General features: G+C 40.6%; 1 protein-coding gene across 1 annotated transcript; it reads left to right on the top strand.

Moving 5' to 3' along the window:
• Nucleotides 1–1210: 1210 nt before the first annotated feature.
• Nucleotides 1211–22266, top strand: sypb (synaptophysin b; the record flags this gene model as incomplete). Its single annotated transcript, XM_080445010.1, has 7 exons — nt 1211–1228; nt 3195–3260; nt 14875–14999; nt 16837–17035; nt 18373–18564; nt 20079–20427; nt 22200–22266. The coding sequence occupies 6 exons, from the start codon at nt 1211–1213 to the stop codon at nt 20382–20384; spliced, it is 906 nt and encodes a 301-aa protein (XP_080301136.1). The 3' UTR covers nt 20385–20427; nt 22200–22266.
• Nucleotides 22267–26266: the final 4000 nt, after the last annotated feature.

Genomic DNA, 26266 nt, shown 5'->3' with positions numbered 1-26266 from the left:
AGAGAGTGCAAATGGAACGCGATTACGGTTCCATTTGGTTGCACTGTAATAGGCACTACAACAGAAAGGAAATTGTAATAAAAATGATAATAGTAATGATAAATAATAAATGTTGGATGCGATAGGACAAAAAGTTAGGGTTAGGGTCTTGTCTTAGACAGGTACAATAGCTTATCATAAACTGGGGTCCCAGAGATTAAAAAAAATACTAAATAAATAAAACACACACACACACACACACACACACATCAAACTGGGAGTCCTTGAAATGCAAAAGGTTGAGATCCAGTGCTCTATCAGCTGCAGTCTACTCAGGCGTAACAAACAGTCACCATGCATGTTGTTTCCGTATTAGGGCTGCAGCCCGCAGGCAATCTCACACAGTTCCCTAGAATAAACCTGCCTTGTGATTGGTCAGATGGCTCAGCCTCGTCTCCGCTCCCTGTCCAATCACCAGTGGTGGGAGAAGTGCTCTGATATTTTACTTAAGTAAAATTAGCAATACCACAATATAGAAATACTCTGTTACAAGTAAAAGGCCTGTATTCTGAATTTTACTTGAGTGAAAGTGCAAATGTATTGGCATTAAAATATACTTAAAGTACCAAAAGTGAAAGACAAAGTACTCATCATGCAGAAGCTCCCATTTCGCCTTCTTTCTGTATTTGTAATTTTTCGAAAATAGCCAATCTACAAGCTAACAATGCACATTTTGATAGTTGATCGGCTATTTGGTAATAAAATAGGGCTTGGTTCATGTATATGTTTTGTAGCCTAATAATAATAATCTAGTTAAATATGCAAGTAGGCCTATATCTAACTCAAGTTTTAAAATAGGCTAATAGTGGAGTAAAAAGTGGCACGATATTTGCATCTGAGATGTAAAGGAGTAGCCCTATAGCCTATAAACTAAAGTAGGCTATTGAAAAATGGACTCAAGTAAAGTAAATACCTCAAAATAGTACAGTACTTGAGTAAAAGTACTTAGTTACTTTCCACCACTGCCCCAGTCACGTCACCGGCGTGCCGACGCATCACATGCCCTCAACGAGCATCGTGACGCGCCACACTGGCTATTACGCGCTGGTGGCGGTCCCCCCCCCCCCCCCTCTCCAGCCCCCACCCCCCAACGCCAAACGGGGCTGTTCCGGATGAGACGCTGCCCTCCCACCGCTACTCTGATCCTCTTATCGACCAGTAAGCGGCCAAGATGGATGTTGTAAACCAGGTAAGGTTCTGCAAAGATAATCACGTTTTCAATACTGTCTTCTTTTTTTTATTCCATAATATATCTATGGGATATTTGATGCTCGCTTTGCAAAAAAAAAAAAAAAGGTATCTTTGAGTGTAACGGTCTTTAAAGAAAAAAAAATCCGCCGACCTTTACATTCAAATGCAGTGCTTTATTTCGGTCTGTGTGGTGCACGAAAAAAGCACTTAGAGATCGGCTATTCATCGATCCAGTGTGAATGCGTAAAATTCGTGACTGAGCGCTTTGATATTATGGGCTTTTTGGTGCAGTCGATGTGATGCGGCTACACAGCACACAGTAGAGAGATGTGAACAGGCAAGGCTGTGCGAGATCTGCTGCAGCGGTGACATTAAATCTGATGGAGAGGAGGGTGTGATTTGGTGCGATATAAGAAAAAAAATGATTCAGCTGTTTTTTACTTGGGCGATCGCTGGTATTCCGGCTGAGCTTTAATTGTTGCTAAGACATGCAGAAAAACATTATTTTTGTGCATTAATTTTGGGGGGCCCTTTTTGGTGTTTTCAGTTGCCCGCAGTAGGCCTGCTGCGTGCAGGAACAGTATGGTTGAGAACCATTGCTACTGGCTTCTGATGCAGCTAAAAATGGGATTTCCATTTGAAAGGATAACGAGAATATAGGAGGAGGTACACGTTATATTTTGGCACCGATATCCTTGTGCGTCATTGGGAATGTTTGGGAAACAAACACGAGAGAGAAAACAACATCAGTAGAATTTAAGAGGAGCCTCGGAAATAAAAAACGAATTTCTATAGGCTACTCCGTCGTATGTACGGTGTCGCTTGCCGACAATAACAGATCTTCAAGCTATAACCAAGTGTCCGTCGTACGATGGAGAATACATAAAGCTTTAGACAGTATTAATAGTAGGTGTATAGCTTCTTATTGCGGCCGTGTATTGACGCACGGGGGGGACACACCGTGTCGCAATGCATTCACCTGCGCATTCTGGCTCATTTTGCGGCTTATAATGGACCGTATACGCACGCGAGGTTCTCTTGTAGGCTGCTATATATAATATAATATAATATAATATAATATAATATAATATAATATAATATAATATAATATAATATAATTAATATAATATATACTATAATGTAATGTAATGTATTACTACTACAGAGAGCAGCATTTAGCTTTCAAACAGGACATAGTAGAGAAAACAGCGGGATAAGCAGCTTTGTCTAATTGTAATACTGTCAAGAGCTCGCCCCCCACCCCACACACACACACACACACACACACACACACACACACACACACACACACACACACACACACACACACACACACACACACACACCTGTCATTGCATGCACCATGTCGCGCTTCAATAAAAACTGCGGGTGTGTGCATTGTGTGTTGAATTATAGACATGTCCCTCTGTTTGTGTGTCTGTGTGCGTGTGCGTGTGTGTGTGTGTGTGTGTGTGTGTGTGTGTGTGCGTGTGCGTGTGTGTCGTGTGTGGCACGAACTCACAGCTCATGAAAGACTGTGTTGAAGCACCTTTGCTGACTCAAGGTAGATAAACAAGCTGCAGGTGACAGCAGAACAGGCCATATATGTGCCTTTAGTTAGAGCTGATCAATTCTTTCGGGAATCGGTATAGTGTCCCACCCACGTGCATAGTCTGCACAGCACACACACCCTTGCATCAACCTACATCTGTTAAAACAGTGCCCCCCCCCTTCTTCTGAAAATATTTGTGTCAGAGGCCCCCATGAGAATACATTTGTGTTAATTATTCAAAATTATTCAATATTTCGAGATATGCTATGTTAACTAATTTTGCTGGGGACCCCCTGGAACCCCCCACCCTCCAAGGAGGACCCCTGGGGGTCCCCGGCCCGGACCCCACTTTGAGAACCTCAGTGTTAAAAGAATCCAATACTGATTGCTATGCCTTTTATTTCTTTGACAGCTGGTGGCTCAAGGGCAGTTCACAATAGTCAAGCAACCTTTGGGGTTCATAAAGGTTCTACAGTGGGTAAGTCTGTCCTATTTCATATCTTATATGTGCTGTTTGCTATGCTGGTATAATGTGCTGATTGATTTCATATAGGGCTCAGTAGACAGACAGCCCTGGCCAGTGCCTTATAGGCCAGTGGTTCGCAAACGTTTTCATATCAAGGACCCTCAAATTAATATAGATTTGGACACGGACCCCTGTCTGAAAATATTTTGTTCCAGCAACCCCCATACACGATTTTTGTTGTTAAAATGTTAGAAAATGTTCAAATAGCCAATGTACATAGGTTTGAAGTGGTTAAACTGATTTTGATGCTATTGACTAATTTAGCTGGGGACCCCCTGGAACCCCCTCAATGACCCCCTGGTGGTCCCCGGACCCAATGTTGAGAACCAGTGCTGTAGAATCTTTTCAGTACACACTGTAGTGATTTTTTAAATCTAAAATGTATGGTTTCTTCAGATGAACAATGATAGTGGTGTCCATTCCTGTCACACGCGTGTCCTTCGGTCACGCAGAGGTCACAGAGCTAGGTTGGGGGGCTTTAAAATGCTGGTGACACCAGGCAGGCAGGCAGGCAGCCGTGGGGAGATCTCCATTCGCGCGCTGCCTGCCTGGCTGGCGGTCGCCACCAGCGGTCACCAGCAGCTGTGTGTGTGGTCCGAGACAAGCCACCAGATGTGTTATTATAAAGCAGTGGTTTTCAACCTTTTTCATGCCAAGGACCCCAAAATTGGACCCCCAGAAGCAAAGATTTGAGTTAAAAATGTTCGCTTTAAGAATATATATATTCAAAGATATGCACACATTTTCAAGATTTTTCAAAAATTGCAGATCTACAAGCTCATAGCGCGGCACTCGGTGCTGGTCCCCGGACCACTGGTTGAGAACCACTGATATAGAGTAACAGCCTGTCTGATGTCAAAGCCACGCCCCCCGGGATATAAATAATTCTTCCCCATTAAAACAAAAAATCCCATTAACTTTATTTGATCAATTAATACAGTGAAATTAATACTTGAAATTCAATCTCTAGGACCCCAATCTACACTGTAAAATCTAGACCCAAATCCAGATCCTGAGTTAGAGACCCCCAAGGACCCACTTCGACCCCTGGTGGTCCCCGGACCCGACTTTGAGAAAGAACTGTTTTCCATAAATAAAAAGGAGTCCAGGCATTCTACTCATGGTCACCAAAAACTGATGCCAGAAAAGTACTTTATCCAAAGTGACAATTTCAGTTATATTTGACTGTATCAAATATAACTAGATACCATAAATTATATACAGAGCCACTCCCTGACAGAATGACCAACAGACTCATTTAATTTATTAATTTTGGAACACAGTTCTCATATTAAGTGATTTTTAAATGAAGCCAGTGGGATTTTTGAATGGGAATATTTATTTGTGACCCAGCCAGGGGGTGTGGCTTTTGACATTGACGAGAAAAGATCATTATGATTTATCATCGGTCACAAATCCCTGTTTAAGGCTCAGATTTTATCCTGCACCGATCCTCTTCTCCCAGATGATGGCACAAGAGCACTGCCTATCTGCGTGTCAATTCGTTAATTGAACTGAAGTGAATTATGACAGTTGCAGCAGCCAGAGATGACATACTGTTTAAAAACTGAAACATTCTGTCGAATATGAAAATCATACATGTTTGTAAATGTATGTCTGTATCGATGGTATTACTGTACCCCCCTTTGTTTATTGTCAGAGGTAAGGGTGTGTGGAGGTCTGTGTCTGTGTATTGAGTTACATGTAAGGCATGTCACAAACACCCCCCCCCCCCCCCCCCCCCACACACATACACACACACACGCACACACGCGCACGTGTGTGCCTTAAACGTGTGTTTAAGGCATGTTTTTATATAGGCTATGGTGCAGCAAAATGTTGAAAAATATCGCTTTATCTCAATACGTCTTCCACAAACATCTTATACATGAGGATGAATATTCCAATGGGAGGTCCGTGGCCAAATGCATATCAATTTGGCAGTCCTTGACATGAAAACGTTTGAGAACCACTGTTATGCCATTTCAATTCCCCCCAGCGAGTGTGTCAGAGGTATGCAAGGCGAGCTGTACTCGTGCAGCGTGACTCACTGTATAGTCGCCCCCTGGAGCTGTGTGTGTGTGTGTGCGTTCCAGCGTCTCATCGCTGTATCTCTGGGTCATGGCGAGCCCACCGGGCCAATCAGCAGCCACGCTCAGGAGGCTGAGGCCTGCATGAATCATCTGTGTGTCTCGACGTCATGAATAGAGAAGCAGCCGTTTAAAGCTGCACTGCTCTACCTGGATTCAAATGGACATGAGTGGTTGGGATGGGTATTGTTAGGACTTTAACCATTCTGATTCTGATTCTGCTTATTGATTCCGCTTCTTATCGATTCCCTGATTCAGTTCCATAATGGTAAAAAAAAAACAAAGGTCAAATGTCTAGATAACAACAATATCTTAATTCTAACATAAGTAAATAGTAAATAGAACAAACTGTTTTGTAATACCTGCATAGAGCCAATGCTGAAATGTTAAGTCCTGAAAATACCGATGTTTGAATTACCCAAACACAACTGTCCCTGTAAACTAATGTTACATCAATGAAATATAATGAATAGTAACCTCATTATGTTTGTTCCATGACAACACAATGGAAAGCAGTAGCAGTTAAAGCTTGTTATAAGAAACCACCTGGGCCCTTAAATTATTAGGATTTTATCGATTCATCGATACTCGACCCTAATGCTGCAAAGCTGCAATTTGTACGTCTCATGTCCTACCCGGGATTTGAACCCGGGTCTCCCATGTGATGGCAAACTCGTACCGCTCTTCAAAAGACAAAAATCCTTGCTTGACCAGGGTATTGCAGTTATGAGCTTCAGGCAGGGCTTCTGTACTTGCCAACCAGGGTCTGAATGTCTCAGTGGAAGAGCAGGGAGACCGCCTCTAGATGTAATATTATATCAACATACTTTACCATACAGATTGGTTAATATAACATTGTAATTAGTTCAGATAAGTTCCGGATTGCAGTTTTAAGTTTAGTGGATGACATTGTTGTCCCATGCTCTCCTGTGTCTGCGCTTATTTTATTCGTACAGTAGATGCTTCTGTAGACGGCATTTTTAATACGTTTTATACATTGTGATATTGTGTAGGGCTGCCGCTATCACTTATTTTCGGTTATTCTATCAGTTACTTTTTACATTCAGCAAATAATCGAGACGTGCAGTGTTTTGATAATTGTTATGATTTATCAATGAATCAATGGACTAAATCGTCTGATTAGCCACTTAAGCCATACTTCATACTTCGTCGTACAGCGGTGACATGCAAAAATACTGAAAATAGCTGATCTACAAGCTCACAACACGTGGCTGCATTGTGAGCTAGTAGATCGACTATTTTAATTCCCCCATAATTCATTTTTTAATTACAATCGATTAAATGTATTAGTTTGATTAGGTTTTGCACCCTATACTGTTGAGCTCTCTCATCGCATTCCCGCCTTCATGATGCTTAATCCACACATTTCATTGGTATTACTTGAGAACAAGTGTTATGGATTTGAAGGTCACAAACATGTTATTTGTGTGAATTATTAATCAGCTGAGATTAGAGTCCCCTGCAGAGGACAGTGACTGGATATGAAATGGATTCTGTTAGGTATGAGAGTGAAAACAATCTGGTCATTTTATTTAGGATGTTCTCCTGTTCAGTGAGTGTGTGTGTGTGTGTGTGTGTGTGTGTGTGTGTGTGTGTGTGTGTGTGTGTGTGTGTGTGTGTGTGTGTGTGTGTGTGTGTGTGTGTGTGTGTGTGTGTGTGTGTGTGTGTGTGTGTATGTGTGTGATATGTGTGTATGTGTGACTCATGTAGCTGTGGGACATGGTGGATGTGATGAATGCAGGTGTTGATGTAGAATTCTCACAATAAAGGCTCATGTTCAGTTCATGTCTAACAGTTCGGTCACAGGCTCTGGTCCTAGATGATTATTTTATTAAACTATTTTGTTTTTTATTGATTAAATCGTTTCGTTAGATTAACTGTTGCACCCCTACTTGTCTTCAACAGGGTCCTCACTTAGGGCTCTAAAGCCTACTACAGTAGGTCCGCTCCTTTTAACTTTTTAACCAAAACTCTTTGCTGAAAATCTCCGAACTCGCTGTGTTGTGAGCTTGTAGGTCGGCTATTTTCTCCCAGAATAGGGAAGCTACGGTTTCATGTGGCTAAAATAACTGCTGTACTCTCTCACCCATTCCACGCACAGCTGTTCAGCCTACAAAATTTAAACCGCTGACTCTTAGATAAGAACATGAAACGCAGGCCTATTGTTCACAATGGATTATGCCAAAGCGACAGTACTGTAGTATGTGTTTAATATTAGACCAGCAGTCCTTCAGTTGAATGATGATGCAACATTATCTCTCTGTGGCTCTTTACTGAGGGTTTGTACAACAGAGAAATCCAGGCAGGAAAGATTGTGTATATTTCTCAGTTTATTAACTGGTTCGACCACATTCCTTCATTGTATTTTAAATTGCAGTCATTTGCACATGAGCGCGTGTAAGCAAGCATGCTTGCGCTCGCGCGCGCGCGCGCGTGTGTGTGTGTGTGTGTGTGTGTGTGTGTGTGTGTGTGTGTGTGTGTGTGTGTGTGTGTGTGTGTGTGTGTGTGTGTATGTGTGTGTTTGAGAGAGAGCCTTGCAGAGGTGGATCATCTGTGTATGGGTTTAAACACATGAACCCTTGCGTCTCTAATCAGTGGTGAACTTTCAGCAAAAATAGCAGATCTACAAGCAATATGTTGTGAGATTGTAAATCAGCGAAGATTTGGTGTAAATGGAAATATTACGGGATCGAGTATAGACCCCTGGGGCACCCCACCAAAAGTATATCAGGGGTAAGTAGTTAAGGAGGAGTGATTACACTAATCCTAATACTCGCCAGAAAAACACTGATTTCCAACAAGAAAAGAGCAGATTCTCAACTAGAAAACACAAGTTAAATGTGTTGTTAGTTTATAGATCACTGTCATATCTTTAAAATAGTGAAAATAGCAGATCTACAAGCTCACAACACATTGCAATGCAACACATTGTGACCTTGTAGATCGGCTATTTTCGCTATTTCTATCCACCACCATTTTGCAACGAAGAATAATACAGGGTTATGAGTTTAATCAGGCCAATACATTTATTTTTTTCGTGTAGATTCAAAACGTTAATGCAAAAAACCTGCTTCTCAATTATTTAAGGTTATTTATTAACCTTCATGAGCAAGATTATGTCGGTTATTGGTTCTAAATATCGGTTTGGATATATTTTCGGTGAATTGCCCAGCCTTAGTAGAAACCTCCTCCTCCACCCTCCATGTGGGATGCTGCCAGGAGCGTTACCATGGCACCTGGCAGTCTTCTCTCAGCCTCTTCCCCTCCTCCATCCCTGCGTGTGTCTGTGTCCATCCATCCATCCATCCATCCTTCCGTCCGTCCATCCGTCCGTCCATCCATCCGTCCATCCATCCATCCATCCATCCATCCATCCATCCATCCATCCATCCATCCATCCATCCAGCCATCCAGCCACCCACCCCATTGCTGTAAACAGCCAGTCTGCAGTGCCACACCCCCAACTCTGAAACAGCACTTACATAATGAAGATGTTCAAATAATATATAAGTTCACCGTGTTATGAGCTTATAAACCAGCTGTTTTCACTATTCGTTGTACAACAAATTATATAGGGCTTATTAAGACAGTTTGTTCAATGCAAAATCAGCTATCAAGTAATTGCCTAGCTTTATTGCTAGCAGAATAATGTCTGCTAAGGATTCACAGGCCATAGTTGCATGTGAGAGTTTCTTGCCAGGACAAGAAACAGCTACAATCTTCCAAGAGTCTTTCCACCTGCCTGTCATGCCACGTCAAGCCACGCCACGCCACGCCACGCCACGCCATGCCACGCCACGCCACGCCACGCCACGCCACACCATGCCACACCATAAAATGTTTCTGTATATTTGGTGGTAATGGGAAGGAGCTGCTTATGATTTATTGTGTGTGTGAGTGTGTGTGTGTGTGTGTGTGTGTGTGTGTGTGTGTGTGTGTGTGTGCGTGCGTGCGTGCGTGCGTGCGTGCGTGCGTGCGTGCGTGCGTGCGTGTGTTTGTGCAGAGACATGATCTCACATACCTACCAACTATTCTCAACCCAAGTTTAGAATAGGAATTAATCTGCTTTACAGACCGGAAGGGTATTCTTCGACCAATCACAACACAGTGTTGACAAAAATGTATTTTTAAAACATATTTTTGAATTTCCATTTATCCATTTAAGTAGCTGGGTGTGATTTATGCAAAGTTATGTAAATGGTGTTGTACTGCCAGATTTGACTCTGATCTGCTTTGGTAACAATGAACTGCTATATTTATCTGTCTCAGTGATTATGGTTACTGGAAAAATCCTACTTAAAAATAACACGATGCAGTTCTTCTACAATGTAGCCTCGACCAGACTTTCCCACAGGGAGACACACAGTCATATGAATTAGTTAACCACTTATACCCTATACTTTGTTGACCTGGATACCCAAGGGGTCTATCATTTTTTTCCCTCTACACCAAATCTCTGCTATTTCCGCCGAAAGTTCACCTGACATGCTCAAGATGCTTGTGGTTCATGATGTGGTTAATATCGTTGAGACCATCAACACTGAATTAGCCTGCCCTAGCGCAATATCTGGTCTAGAGGGGCGGGTTCAAAATCTCCGGAGAGAGAGAATCCACCGGATCCCATTGGTTCACCGGTCTGTGCTCCCGCCCCCGCGCCCCTCCTCCTCCTCAATGTGCAGCATTGAGAGCCCTGACGTCACAACATTTGGAGCGACGCCCACTGCACTCTGGTTGGTTGGGGAAATCACCCACTTCCTATGCCAGGAACGTCAACAGGCTGGTCCAGGCTCTTATTTTTGAGCAAAACGCGATGGAAAATAAAAGCCTGGAGATCGAGGCTAACACTGAATGGACAAACTTAGGCCGTGGATTTAGTCTTAGAAACACTTGATGAAATAGCAAGGTAAACACAGGTGTTAGCAATGCAACTAATTAAGGTTTTGTTCCATTCCGTTCAAATAGAGTAATGGTGCTGCTATTGTGCATGCTGCTCTTCATTGGTCTCAGGTTCTTATACAACTCAGGTACATATACAACTCAGGCATATTTCTTGCAGTGGAATTATGGCAAGTTGCTGCTGAAACAGATCCTTAATTAGTATCATTGGTAACATCTGTGTTTACCCTATTATTTCATGTCAATATGGCTGCCATGAAAAAGGTCAAATTAATGGGCAGTGTTTCATACAGTACCTGCACCAGAAGCATATATTAAAATGCAATTAATCTCAAATTCTGTAATTCTGTAACTTGCTGGAGGAGCATTTTAATTTTGCTCTGCTTTTTAGACAGGAGTTTTTCCCTATAAGCTACATCGGAAGACATCTTATTTCATATTATTTGTAAATATTCTGTGCTGCTCAGCAGTATCCTCCCCCTTCCTTCACACACAGCCCACTTAACACCACCCTCTTCATCACTCCCACCCTCTTCTTCACATCCACGCTCATCTATAGGTTATTAAAACCTGTTAATTAATTATCAGTGGTGGAAAGTAACTAAGTAAATTTTGAAATGTTTTTGAAAGAATTTGTGAAATGGGCCATTCAATATGAGTACGTTTACGTTGCTACTGCAAGTATATTTTCATGCCAATATTTTGTATTTTACTCAAGTAAAATTCTGAATACAAGACTTTTCACTTGTAACAGAGTATTTCTAATCTTGAGTTCTTCTTCCATCACTGCTCATTTCCATTTTCCAGTGAAACCAAGAGACAGAGTGGGAGGTGTGGGTTTACTTTCACCTCCTGCTGTGAAATCCCATTTCCCTGCTGGCGTGGAGGATAGATTATTGTTGTTGTTACCATGGAGACTGTGGTCCAGTCCAGTCAAAGGGCCCTTCGACGTTCATTAACAAGAAGATTACTGTCAGTGCGCTAATGTGTCCATATCTGTGTCAGCCACTCTGTAACGTAGTACAAGAGGAAGTGACGTGTGCACGTGAGAGGGACTCTGAGAGTGCGCAAATGCAGTGGTGTAAAGTAACTAAGTACATTTACTGAAGTACTGTACTTAAGTACAGTTTTGAGGTACTTTTACTTTACTGGAGTATTTCCAATTGTCTATACTTTTATTTCTACTCCACTACATCTCAGAGGCAAATATTGTACTTTTACTCCACTACAATTATTTTAAAACTTAAGTTACTAGTTACTTTGCAGATATAAATGATTACATTATAAAACATACATTAACAACTTTAGCCCTATTTTATACCTAGGCTATTTGAAAATAGCCGATCTACAAGCTCACAACGTGTCGCATCGCGACGCGTTGTGACAACTTGTGAGCTTGTAGATCTGCTATTTTCAAACATTTGAGTACTTTTACTTTTGGTACTTTAAGTACATTTGGATACCAATACTTTTGTACTTTTACTCAAGTAAATGTTGCATTCTGGACTTTTACTTGTAACAGAGTACTTCTACATTGCAGTATTGATACTTTTACTTAAGTAAAAAAATTGAGTACTTTTTCCACCACCACTGTGCAAATGTAACCAAATGGATCCGTATTTGTTTACATTTGCATGCTCTCTGAGTTCAAAATGTATCATTTAAACGTACGATTTTACTGTGTACATACTATATGAGCTTATTTGCGTATGTCTGTCTCTGTGTGTGTGTGTGTGTGTGTGTGTGTGTGTGTGTGTGTGTGTGTGTGTGTGTGTGTGTGTGTGTGTGTGTGTGTGTGTGTGTGTGTGTGTGTGTGTGTGTGGGTGGGTGGGTGGGTGGGTGGGTGGGTGGGTGGGGGTGGGTGGGTGGGTGTGGGTGTAACTGGCTTCAACAATAGTTTGAAGTGCAGCATTTAGTGACAGATGGCACCTCAGTCAGATTAATAGCCAGATTTCCCATCCAATCGGATCTGGCGTGCTGGCGACGGAAGGGTGTGGGTAAAAATAGTATGGCTTCTTGACTAATCTGCTCCATGTGAGTGGGTGAGTTTATCTCTGCGCTCGTCTATCTGTGTACGTTAACACCTGTAGGTTAGTAGGTACAATAAGCACAGAAGACAAGGGAGGATTGCATCATCATAATAATAATAATCCTACTATTATACAAACTAAAGTCTCCATTTATTTCCTCAGCTCAATTCACATGGCATTGATCATTGGCATATGCAGGGAGTGAGGATTCTTCACATTTCCCAAATTGAAGCTGTTTATTAGCGTTTTTGCCACACAAGCTATTGGATCTGTAGCCACGGTCCCTGCAGGCTATGGGATCTGTAGTTGTGGTTGCGGTCCCATCGCCATAGATGGATATCAACGCTGTGGTTTTATTGGTTCGTTGTCAGGGTGACATCACGACCAGTCGAGACTCGGCATGCCCGGGTATCGACTAGTAATAATAATAATAATAATAATAATAATAATAATAATGCATCCATTTGGAAATTATTATACTCAATGAAAAAATATTTGTCATGCAAAAGTTTCTGCCACTATACTTTGTGTCCAACATTTGTATTGGCCTCTACATATATCGTATAGTTTTCATCTTAATCTATTTCTATCTGTATTTTTCTGAATTTACAGTGTAGACAGACAATTTCTCTGATGGTAAATTATATTAACAAATTTAGCTGGGTACCCCCTGGAACCCACCCCCCCCCAAGGACCCCTGGTGGACTATACTTGTTGTAACCATGGCAACCGGTGCGGTCCTGATTGCTATATTGATTTGCACTGTGTGGCTTGGTCAGCATCTTAGTTAGCTAGAGATACTGTATTGTGAGCTCGTACAACAGAGTATAAGCATTTCACGGAGCTGTTTTCCATACAGGAGTTCTTTGTTCATAATATTGTTTAACAGAATTTGGCCTCAAATGAAGTTTAATTGAACAGTTACTCCATGCGCCATCATTACTCAATCAATCTTTGAAGAAAGTATTTCTCAATCATTTGATACATTCCCCATGCTGTCTTTTTAGTGCAAACTACTGTAGGTGTCTGTCTGACTGTATATAAAAGAGCCTAGCCTATAGTTAGGCCGATATACTGTACTGTTATAATTATGCAGAGCTCTGAGCTTGTAGATGGGCTATTTTTTTATATTTTTTATATTAAGTGGTTAAATAGAAAAACAAACAAACGTACATTTTTAGTCAATCAAAAAGTTATCTGCATTTATTTGTCTTTGCTTATAAGTGGTCTCAATAGAAGTGTTTTCAAATTGATTAGAAGGTTTTTGTACAAAATATCTGTCAAAACTATCCAAAATCAGGAATGGCATTGGACCCCAAAAAATTGCGAAAGTCAGGCTCTAGTTTGTATATCGTTGCTGTCCGGCAGAAACCAGCTAACTCCATTTTGACGCTTTAGCATTTTTTTTTCAGGGCCATTGAACACCCTTTACGTCTGTGTGTTGGTAAAAAAAATATTGAACCAATGAAAAACATTAAAAAGCGCTTCTGACAAAACCAGCTAACTCCATTGGATCCTCAAACTTTCTGCTAAACCAGCTAACTCCACCATAGTTAGCTGGTTTTGCTGACTCCAGGCCCCACCCCCTTTTCACCTCCAACCTCATTGTGAGCTTGGAGGTCCATTCAGCTGTTCTTATCAATGATGAACAAAACCTCCTAACTCCACTTTTTTCATTTCCTGAAAAATGAACATTTTGGAGTTAGCTGGTTTCTGCCGGACAGCAGAGATATAATGTTATGTACTGTATGTACAGTATGTCACCCTGTCTACAAATGTGTCCACCAGGAGGTGCTAAAAGCACAGTTACAAACTTGAAACACCACTGCGGCTCAATGATGCACACAACTCTTTTTAATAGCCTGGAGCCCTGTAATCCAGACTGACTCGCTACATTGATCTTTTCTTCTTCTCGTCAAAGAATCCAAAACATGAACGCAGCAAGACAGTCTGGATTCCAGGCTTACATTTCTAAAGCCTTGTTTTAGAAAAACAGGACAGCTCAGGGAGAGAGGAGCAGGGGTCTTACATCACAGAAATCAACTGAAACGATATTGCAATTACAATTTTAACTATATGAGCCACTGCTACATCCCTGGTTGCCGTCATCTTTACTATTTTGATAATAGTGTTAAAGTTTGAAGTCATTTTGAGTTATGCAGAAAGAGATTTGAACAAATATGTGTATATGCCTTCATCTGCAGTATATTTTCTTATTTGACCAAAACACAATACAAAATCTATTCAATTGTAAATCTACCGTAGGTAAAACATTATAATAATAATGGAAAAAAAAACCTAATCAGATTATTAATTAAGATGTAATTAACCACATTAAAAGTGGCATCCCTATTCTGGACAAATGTTCACCTTTTTCCCCTCTGACATCTTTCACGCGTTGTGAGCTTATAGATTCATTACTCCCTCTTCCCCCTGTTCTCTTGTTCATTACTCCTCTTCCTCCTGTTCTCTTCTTCGTTACTCCTCTCTCTCCTGTTCTGTTATTCATTGCTCCTCTTCATTCTGCAGATTTTCGCCATCTTCGCCTTCTCAACATGTGGCAGTTACTCCGGCATGTTCAAGATGAGTGTGGAGTGTAAGAACCGCTCGGAGAGTGACCTGGGAATAGAAGTAGAGTTTGAATACCCCTTCAGGTCAGTATGCATCACATTATTGAAATACTTTAGAATAACACTCTGTTTGCATAATGTGTATAGAAGCTTTAAATGGATTATTTTTATATTTGTATTTGTGCACTGGATTGGATGATGGCCATATTGATATGCTTGATAGATGTAGGCACATGCTTTTTGAAACTACATAGGTTGCAAAGTGCTTTTTACAAAATGACAAACATTACTGCAGAAGACAACATGGGTGATATATAAAAGTTAAAATAATAATATAGATAAGATAAACAAGGGTAAAATAGAGTCTATAGGGTAGGTGATGGCTGAGTCACATTTGCCTGAGTCAAACTAAGCTGGGTGTGTCCACACACCTGTTGTGCCTTGATCTAATTGATGCACATGTGATACTGTAATACATTTTCACTAGCATTAAAAGGCCTTTACAAGGGATTTTTCACTTTACTGTCAATTTTTCAATACTTTATACTTAAATATTGTACTTTTTACTCCACTACAATTATTTGAAAACGTTACTTTAACCAATTATTATTTTTGCCACGGACATGCAAAATAAGATCAATAATATTACATGAAACACATAGGCCTAGCCCCGAATGTATACAGTACTAATGGACTCTTGATGTGCCATAGTGTCTACTCTATTCTACTGCTGCACTACACATTTTAAAAGAAGCCACATTTTGGGGACTTTTGGGAGAAGAGCCGATCTACAAGCTCACAACACATCACAGCATGCTGTGAGCTTGTAGATCAGCAATTCTCTCTTCTTTTTAGCCTATAATGGCATGCCCAAAAATTGGGATGTCATAGGGTTAAAGTGGATAGCTAGCCTATACTTTAGAAAACTTGGAGACTGGGAAGTTATCCACTGTATACTGGCAGGTGGCAGTCCTGAGACAAGCATTCAATGTGGCATGGTCCAAGTATATTCCATGTTTGGGATTTCAATAATTACCAGTACAGACAGTGCTTCCATCTTACGTTGCAGAAGCAAAAGGGCCACTTCGCTGCAAATGAGTGGGCAGATGGCTTTTCAGAGGACAGTGTTACTTGAGGACAGGAGGAGACAGGAAGTTCCAGCTAAACTATTTTTTTGTTCGTCAACGTAGCTTCAATAGTTGTGGTTTCCATGGCATGGCATGGCAGGATTTTAAGGAATGCAGTGTCACAATAGTTTGATGCAAAGGTGCCTAACTTTGATCAGAGGTGAGGAGGAGGTCTGATGGTGAGGCTGTGGATCAAGGGTTTACATGAATTATGCTTGTAATTTAGTTGTTATTGTTATTATTGGACACTTTGAAACACTTTCTCTCAACTGACGAAAATTAGCTTCACTTGTCCAATTCTGCCCTCCTTTGCCTTGGTGCTCCTTCTCAACAGATGACATGCCATGTTTTTGCTCTTTTCCACTGTGGTTATATCGCTGACTCGCATACCGTACGAGGTATACGTACAGGTATCACGTACAATGCCACAAATCTCCCGCAACGTATTAATGAGCATGACATCCCGACATGAGTCACCAAAATTATTCAAACACATTTAAGATTAGATTGTGAATATAAAAAAAAGAAAAGAAAGAAGTGCCACGGACATAGACAAGTCTTGCCACGGACATGTTTGTCCATGTACGGACATGTTGATGACCCCTGTTTGTATATTTTGATGCCAAGTATATTTTGATGCCAATGCGTGTGTACTTTTACTCAAAGTCAAATTTTGAATACAGGCCTTTTACTTGTAGCAGAGTATTTTTTTATATTGTGGTACTACTGCTACTTTAACATAAGTAAAATATCTGAGTACTTCTTCCACCACTGTTGTCTGGTGTGTCCTTTAGGCTCCATCAGGTTTATTTTGACGCCCCCACCTGTAAGGAGGGGAAACCTGAGCGTCTGTTCCTGATCGGAGATTACTCCTCTTCAGCCGAGTTCTTCGTCACCATCGGTGTCTTCTCCTTCCTGTACTCCATGGCAGGTCTCTCTGTCTACTGTTTTCTACTGGAGAAATACCGCGAAAACCAGAAGGGTCCTCAGATCGTGAGTTTGAGTCTCCATTACATTTACAAACGTGTCCTACATCAGTGGTTCTCAACCTTGAAAATAATCATATTTGAACTGGGGACCCCCCAAAATAATCATATTTGAACTGGGGACCCCCCAAAATAATCACATTTGAACTGGGGATCGCCCACCCTGACAAGCACTTAGAATTGTATGAGTTGAGGCTTTACGACTCGGTTCCACAGATAAATATCGTGAACATAGCTGATTTACAAGCATGTAGGCTATTTTCACAATTTATATTATTTGACAATTTGGCCAATGTTTGATCGGTTTTTATAGTATAGTTTGTTGATTATTTTATGCCTCCCCCTGGAGGTCCCGACCCACTGGTTGAGAACCACTGCCCTACATGATCATACTGTACACGATAATATGTTCCTCACTGGATCTCTCTAGATTTCTCAACATTTTCATGTCAAGGACCCCCAAATCTGATAAGATTTTGTGCCCATAATAGAAGATTTGTGTAAAAAAAAACTTTCAAAACAATCCAAAAGTGTTCCACCATTGTTAAAAAAATATCAGAGGCGCTGTGATGCAACACCTTGTGAGCCTGCTATTTTTGAATAGCCAAAACAATTAAATAGGGCTCAAGTGTTTCAACTGTTCCCCATTTTTGCTGGGGACCCCCTGGAACCCTCTCAAGGAGCCCTGGGGCTCGCTTTCAAAACCAGTGCTCTAGACCAGGGGTTTTCATCTGATTGTGAACCAGGGACCACCACCCTGACTTAAGAATCACCCTGGGGAACCACTGTTGTGTTGGGAGCTGCAAAAATAGTTCCAAATCAAATTAGATATTACTGTTGTTCAAAACATGTTCTGAATTTCACGGTTATGAAAGTAACGTTATCATGGTTTTTGAAGACCTGAACGTTTGTCCTGTCAGAATGTGTTTATAGCGAGAAGATGCAGTAGCCTATCGTGGTACGCAATTGGTGGTGTAATGCACGACAATAAGTGATGAGAATCGACATTCCATTAAGGGTCTGGTTTGAAAAACTGCAGGTATTAGAGGTGGCAGTAATGATAATGGCACAAGGATGTTGCACGAGGTGCTGGCAGCATATAAATAAACAACAACAAAGAATGATCATGATGATCAAATTTGTCACTACTCATATAGCCTACAGGTACAAGAAGCAAAATGCAATTGTGTGAGGTCCACAGAGTAATGTGCTACAACAGCAATGACAATAGCAATAATAATAAATAATAAATTAAAAAAATCCACAGCATTGCATAATTAGGGCAGGGAGAAAAAAGGAATATGAAAGCTGATCATGTTGATTGTCACCCCTCCTCGTCCTCAGGACTTTGTTGTGACGGCGGTGTTCACCTTCATGTGGCTGGTGTCCTCGTGTGCCTGGGCCAAGGGCCTGTCCGACGTGAAGACGGCCACCGACCCGGAGACGGTCATCAGGCTGATCAGTGCCTGTGAAGAGCCCGAGAACCGCTGTCGCGAGCTCTACGACCCCAAGGTCTCCGGTCTCAACACCTCTGTGGTATGTTTGTCAAATTAACTGATTAATCAGACCAGACTCTTCAGACTGGTGACAAATTCCAGTCATTCTAGCCGAGTCCATTTTCACACAAACGTGTTGATGATTGACATGATGTAGGGGCGCATACAGGTCAATACAGGTTGTGTATCTGCACCAAGGTTAACTAAAACAAAACTGGGTAAAAATGGGCAGTGGTGTAAAGTAACTAAGTACATTTACTCAAGTACTGTACTTAAGTACAATTGTAGGTGCTTTTACTTTACTTTAATACTGGAGTATTTCCAATTGTCTATACTTTGACAAATATTACTCCACTACAATTATTTGAAAACTTTAGTTACTAGTTACTTTGCAGATATTAATTGATTATTACATCAAAAACGGAAATTAAGTCCACTAACACCAGAGGCAGCTCCACTGATCATGTTCAACCCAGATTTGGCACAAACAAGGGAATGAACTCTTTCTCATGCTATGCAACAAAAATGTGGAATGCCCTACCAAAAGGAGTAAAGTAGTGTAGTGTAAAACCCTACTCACTTTCAAAACTGCCCTAAAAGAACGCCTTCAGGAGGCTGCAATTCCAAACTGGCCCCTGTCATCAAGTCTTAACCCATTAAGACCTGAAGTCGATTCTACAAATGTCTTCTAAATCCCAACAGTTTTCTGAAAAAAACGTATGTTTCTATATCAGTGGTGCTCAAACCTTTCCATGTCAAGGACCCCCAAAAGGATATGTATTTGGCCGCCGACCCCCATCTCAAAATATTTTGTTCCAGGGACCCCCCAGAAGCAACGATTTGAGTTAAAAATGTTCGCTTTAAAAATATATATATTCAAAGATTTGCACACATTTTCACGATTTTTCTAAAATAGCAGATCTACAAGCTCGTAGCGCGGCACTCGGTGCCGCGCTATGAGCTTGTATATCTGCTATTTTTGGATAGCCCAAGTGTAAAATAATGCTTTTTAGCTCAAATCTAAAAATGACACAGTTCCACGTCTTAATGGGTTAAATAAGCCTTTGTGCTTTTATGAGCGATCCAGTTTAGAGGACCTTTGTGATGTGAATTGTACTTCCATGTACTGTTTCCACGTCTTTCTAAATAAAGTATTCAATCAATCAAACATTATGAAACGTACATTAACCACTTTTAAGTCCTATTTTATACCTAGGCTATTTTGAAAATAGCAGATCTACAAGCTCACAACGAGTCGCGTCGCGATGCGACGCGTTGTAAGCTTGTAGATCTGCTATTTTCAAACATTTCAGCACTTTTACTTTTGGTACTCTAAGTACATTTTGATACCAATACTTTTGTATTGAATTTTGAATTCGGGACTTTTACTTGTAACGGAGTACTTCTACATTGCAGTATGGATACTTTTACGTAAAACATTTGAGAACTTTTTCCACCACTGGTTATGGGATATTGGTGAATATGGTGTGTTCTCTGTAGACTGCCCCACAGATAAAACTCAATAATGTCTCCATGTGTTGTGGCGTTTCGCAGGCGTTCGGCTTCTGCAACCTCATCCTCTGGTCAGGAAACCTGTGGTTCGTGTTCAAGGAGACCGGCTGGCTGGCTCTGTTCGGCGGCACGTACGTGCCATCGAGCGGGGAGAAGCAGCCGGCCCCCGACGCCTACGGCCAGGAGTCCTATGGCCAGCAGCAGCAGCAGGACCCGTACGCCGGCTCCCAAGGCGGCTACCAGCCCGAATATGGCCAGCAGCAGCAGGGCGGCTACACCGAGGGCGGAGAGTACAGCCAGGGCTTTGAACAGCAGCAGCCCACGTCCTTCTCCAATCAGCAGATGTGAGCCTGTCCGGAGAGCTGACCAGTCAGATCGCAGCTGCAAGACGGTGGGTGTCATTGATGTGGTCCCCGGAATATTCACCTGTTTCCTATAGGCTGTGTGTTTTCCACTTCCTGTCGAGTTTCATTGGATATCATTGGTCATCTGACCAGTTTCATTGGATTTCATTGGATCAAATCGACAGGAAGTGGAAAACACACAGCCTAGGAAACAGGTGAATAGCAATCATTTTAACCACTTTAAAGGAGTAGTTCACCCCAAAAAATACTTGTTTTCTATCAATTACACACCCCATGAAGCCTTGAATTCATGAAGATTTTTGTTTTTGTCGCATTCCTAAGCCAATCATTTGTTTGGCAGAAAGATGCTAATGTATCCGGTAGGAGACACAAAGGAGAGTATTTGTGTTTCCTACCGGAGAGACCGCCGGTCATTACATTATTGGCTTAGGAATGCGACAAAAACAAAGACATCTCCATGAATTCAAGGCTTCATGGGGTGTGTAATTGATAGAAAATAAGTATTTTTTTTGGTGAACTACTCCTTTAACCCTATTTTATACTTAGGCTATTAACAAATGAACAAGCTCACAACATGTTGCGATGTGACATGTTGTGAGACGGTAGATCGGCAATTTTAGACATATTTTAACACATATCTTCTCTCATGGGGATCCCTGGCTCAAAATCTTCAAATGGGGGTTTGCAGCCTAATCCACAATTTGGGGGTCCTTAACATCTGTAACAACTGGGATAGAGTCACTGCTTTATGTAGAGTCTACTATAGTCTGCTTGTGTCCTTGCAGTTAAGGCTGGGCGATACAGACAAAATCATTTATCTCAATATTTTTCACCAAACACCTCAGTATTGTGACAATATTGGATTGTGACAATGATATCAATTTTCTTTTCATTTCCAAGCGAATATGGCAGATCTACCGGCTCACAACATTTTGCATCATGACACATTGTGTGAGCTTGTAGATTGTCTATTTTTGCTATTTTGGACAATTTCTGAAAGTATGAATTAAGGCTTATGTGATTAAAACCAGGAAAACACTTACTGTATGTCATCACGTATCTTAATAGCCTACCGGTATTACAATATCCCAAATCCCAGACGATATCTAGTCTTGTGTCACGATATCGACATAATATCCATATACATCTATTTTTGTCATTATCTATTCATCCTCACACCAGTTGAAACATGGGTGAAGTTGTTTTGGGAGGTTGTCAGCACATCTTCCTAGCAGAGTTCTTTTGAGTTCCAAAAAGGGCAAAAGAAGGGCAGCGATCGTGCAATGAGCGGAAAAGACCTAACACTAGTCCATTGAGTTCAATAGACTAGTGTGGACTAGCTGTTACTTTCAATGGTGTGACATCACGTTCTCTTTCTATATATTTACACACTACCGAGTCCAAATCTTCACCACAGCCGTCATTCTTTGAAAACACACACGCATGTGCGCGCCCAGACTTCGTGCATGTAGATTTCACATTCTCGTGCAGTAGAGCGTGCACTGTATCCCTGGGATAACTATTCCATGACAGTTTATCATACAATCTTATCAATGTAAAATGCACTTGTGGTGTGGGTGGTGTGTGGTTTAACCAATCACACCTGGCCTGAGTCAAACCAATTAGACTCTGAGCTGGGTGTGAAGGAAGGGACACCTGTAGCAAATTGCAAACCATAATACATCCATGGACCATGGAGCAGCAATAATAGCTATATGTAAAATATATTTCAGTGTTGTTACTGCCTATATTTGATAGTTTCTCCCCTCTTTATTTTCTCCCCTTTATCTCTACCCAGGGTGACCTTCGGCTCCTGAACACCACCTACAGTCCAGCACTCCTCTGTTTGTTTGTGTATCTGTGAGTTGACAAGACGAGGGAGGAAGGGTGGGGAGGGGAGGGGTGGGGGGGGTAAATTGGGGTCTTGGGGGTGGGTTGGGGGTCACGCAGCTGTGAGAGAGGGTTGGGTGGGGGGCTTGGATCTTTGCTGTGACATGCTGTTTATTCACGTGTTGTATTTAACTGTAGAAGACAACAGAGGATTGTCTGTTTGGTTATATGATAAAAACTTGAATACAATACCAAAACATTCATTGATAAATCATTGATGAGATAAATCTTATAAGGAAAAGACTTAAATTTATGGAGAAAAAAAAAAGAACATTGTAGTAATATTTAACTTGGGAGAATGTATTTGTCTGTGCTGTGTAAATATCAACATGCTGATATAATATTATTATTATTACTATAAGTACACAGTTGAATAATTGTGCACTCCATATTAGTTGTTATACAACAAATGTAGAGCACAGAGTTATTCAATTGCATCGACTGGTTCTGTTTAGGAGCTCACATAGTTTAGCCCTCTTCTCCTTTTCTAATATTCAATTCAATTTATTGATTCATTCCACAATGTTGTTTTTGTTTATTTATTTCAGAAGAGATGGACATCTTTTTTTTTTGATTTTCTCATTGTGTATTTTGTTTTTTAATTCCTAAAAGTTACTGAGGGTTTAATGTTGTGCGGTGTCACGTGCCCACAATTGGCACACCACACCGTTGTACAACGAAGTATAAATTGGTCTTAAGGGGCGTTACGGTTATTTATGTTGTGACGGCAAATGTTACAACCAGAAAGGGCACAAAAAGATAATTGTGAATTATGACGAGTGTGCTTAGAGAGTGGTTAAGGTGTGATAATCATGTTAGCTGTGAGTAATTCTGAGTAGTTTGTGTCCATTTTGTTTTTGTTTGTTTTTATATATATTTTTCCATCAAAATATCACTGTCAAGAAAAAGGTTTAGCTCTCATATTATACAGGGAAAAAAAATAATTAGAAAATGGTCATGTAAAAAGCAAAGATGTGTTGAGTAATGCCTGATTTATGCTTCTTCACACGACACCGTTATACGACGGAGCATAAATTAGGCTTAATAATGACAATTATAGAGCATGTTAGCAACTGATTTTGTGCTGATACGATGCTGTCCCAAGCTGCTGTAGTGTGATGTTGTGAGTCGGGGATGTGAAACAGATGTTTAGCAGTGTGTGTTTGTTTGTTTGTTTATTTATTTGTTTGGATTCATGTAGTATAGACATCAGCATCAGACAGATTTTGTCGACAAACCTTTGTCCTGTTTGAATCGCCTTTTCGTTGGTCCAGCAAGTAATCAAGACATATGAGAGTCATATAGTTTTTTAACTAACATTTCTATCGTGCGGCCATCATGGGGGACACATATATTCACACTAACATGTATTGTAGTTTACGGCGAGAACAAAGAGAATGCTACTATGTTTTAAAGACCTTGCTCGAGCTATAGGAACCAAGTAATATTCTGAGGCAGTCTGAACAATATCTCTCCGTATTATATAATTGCTCCTGCACTCTCCCATTCCTATTCTCTGAAGGCAAGGGATCGTTATGCATGCGGCTTACTTCTTATGCTTAATGTGTACTCCGTTGTACAACGAAGTATAACTTTATCCTAAAGCAGACAGGAACTCATAGGAGAGGTTTAGAATAGTACAGTGTTAGACCATATAGAAAAACCACAGTGTGTTTGACTCATAATTATGGTTACAGAACAGCACACACACAGTAAAATCCCTGTTAATTTAACTCTGAAGAGCGTGCAAATGGAACCATTTGTATGCGCTTCAGAGTTACATGAACACTAAGTTTACCGCGCAGCAGCTCTGCTATATTCTAAACAAAGCACACAGTGAGTGCTGCAATAAATACTCCTTTCCGAGATAATTGTACTTTAACCTCCTACTGCCAATCCCCTGTTTGGATATGAGAAGGAAATGTTTTGCCAATTGGTTTTAAGAGACGCGCCTTGATTTGGCAGTGTTGTTGCTTCCACACACCACAGCGCTCATCATCAAATTGAGAGATTTTTTTGTTTCATCCCATGTTGGTTTTTCAACACAGTTCTGGAGGCATTTGTTCTTTTTCAATCAGGGTCCTTTGAATCAGACAGTATAGAGGCACCTCGCTTTCTCTTTTCCTCTCTGACCACTTTCTCTCTCTCTCTCTCTCTCTCTCTCTCTCTCTCTCTCTCTCTCTCTCTCTCTCTCTCTCTCTCTCTGTCCCTTTTCTCTAATCTCTCTGACTGTAGCTCTATAAATATGCTCTAATAAAAGTATAATCTGTTGTTAGTGGTGAATGATGTCTTGTGATCCTCTCTACACCTTTGGATAGTGCTGTGTTTATTGTGTATGATGTATACATATTAGTATTTATGATAATGATTGATAAGTCAGAGGAAAAAGCAATGTCCAAGACTCCAGAATTCTGCTGTATTCTTATTATATGGAATCCATGTGAAACAAAAATGAAATAAACTTTAAATTATTCTGTTGACAGTTAAATGTGCTCCTTTCCTTATATGCATGTTGTTGAGCTGATTGTGTGATAGATTTGTTACAAGACATCTGTTTTGCTCTTTATTTACCAGGAGAGGGCGCTGCAACTCAATTACCAAATTTTCCAATAGGCTATCTACTACAAGGCTTATTTGGGCACAGTGAATGTGAAATAGTAGTAGTACACAGTAGTAGTACTAGTAGTAAAGCAGCAATAAGGACAATGATAATAATAATAATAATAATAATAATTTAACATAAGTTATATGCAAATAAGAAAAAACTAAGCAAATAATGAGGTAGCCATACAACATGTAAAGAAATATGATGATCTGTGGTAAACTTTTCATTTTGAACTGAACAACTAATGGCAAAAAAACAGAACAGAGTTGTAATATCATCTATTGCCATGCACGTATTCAATTTGGTTTCAGCATAACCACAATTGTGTTATTCACAAATACAAATCTTTGTCAGTGGAAATGCGTTGCTAGGGAACAGCTTGTTTCACAAGCTGATATTCACAAGCACTCAACAGGAAATAAACCTGGAGCCATTTGTTGTTGCTTGAATTGTGGAAAAGGTCAATATAATTACCTGCAAACACTCTTTGAATTGAGACCCCTTCACGGAATTCTTAGAATGCCCATTTATCCTGCAATTTGGACGAAACAATAGTTGCTGTGTTGATATTTATGAGATATAAACAAAATGAAAAAAATATATGAACATAAATGTTATAATGTAGTGTCTGATTACTGTAAACAAGTTAGACAGTGTGGAACAGCAATTTCATTATTTTCCAGTTTACCTACTCTACCACTGCACAGAAATTATGCATGTTCTTTTGCAAGTGGTTACCATGGTTACAGGCAACCATGCTGGGCGGGGCTTGTTGTCAGGAGAAATGTTTTCGCCGTTGCTGTGGCAAATATGATCGTCACATTTGCCCAAATTCGAGCATTTAGTGGTACATTATAAAAATATATATATATAAATACTAAATACTGTATAGGCATTAGGCCTACATAAATAGCTTAAATGGCAACACACCAACTGTGCCAGTTAATCAAGTAGGCTAGATTCTATTTTCTTGGGTCCAAATCAAATCAACCCTATACAGGTCCAAATCCATTTGGTTCTATTTGCAGCCTACACAGTACACACTCTCAATTAATAGCTGTTATGATGCACATTGGGGGGTCCCAGAGATTAAAAGAAAAGGAAAAAAAGAAAAGAGAAAAAAATAGTATCAAAGTGCACTGTGATATTTTTTATTTATTTTTTATCACGATTTTTTTTTTAATCATTGCATTCTTATTTATTTTTATTTTTTTAAGCTTTGGACATTTACTCGTGACCCATAAAACTTGGACCCGCCGCGACCCACAAATGGGTCCCGAGCCACTGTTTGGGAAACAGTGGGCGCGCCTATACTTGCCAACAGTAGCAGCAACACCCTGGAGAAAAGTGCAAGCCAACGCCCATGTGTC

This window comes from Gymnoscopelus braueri (genome assembly GCF_963280865.1).
Source record: "Gymnoscopelus braueri genome assembly, chromosome: 12".
In the NCBI taxonomy this organism is placed as follows: Eukaryota; Metazoa; Chordata; class Actinopteri; order Myctophiformes; family Myctophidae; genus Gymnoscopelus; species Gymnoscopelus braueri.
Note: the sequence above shows the minus strand (reverse complement) of the source record. Positions and strands in the feature narration are given on the sequence as shown.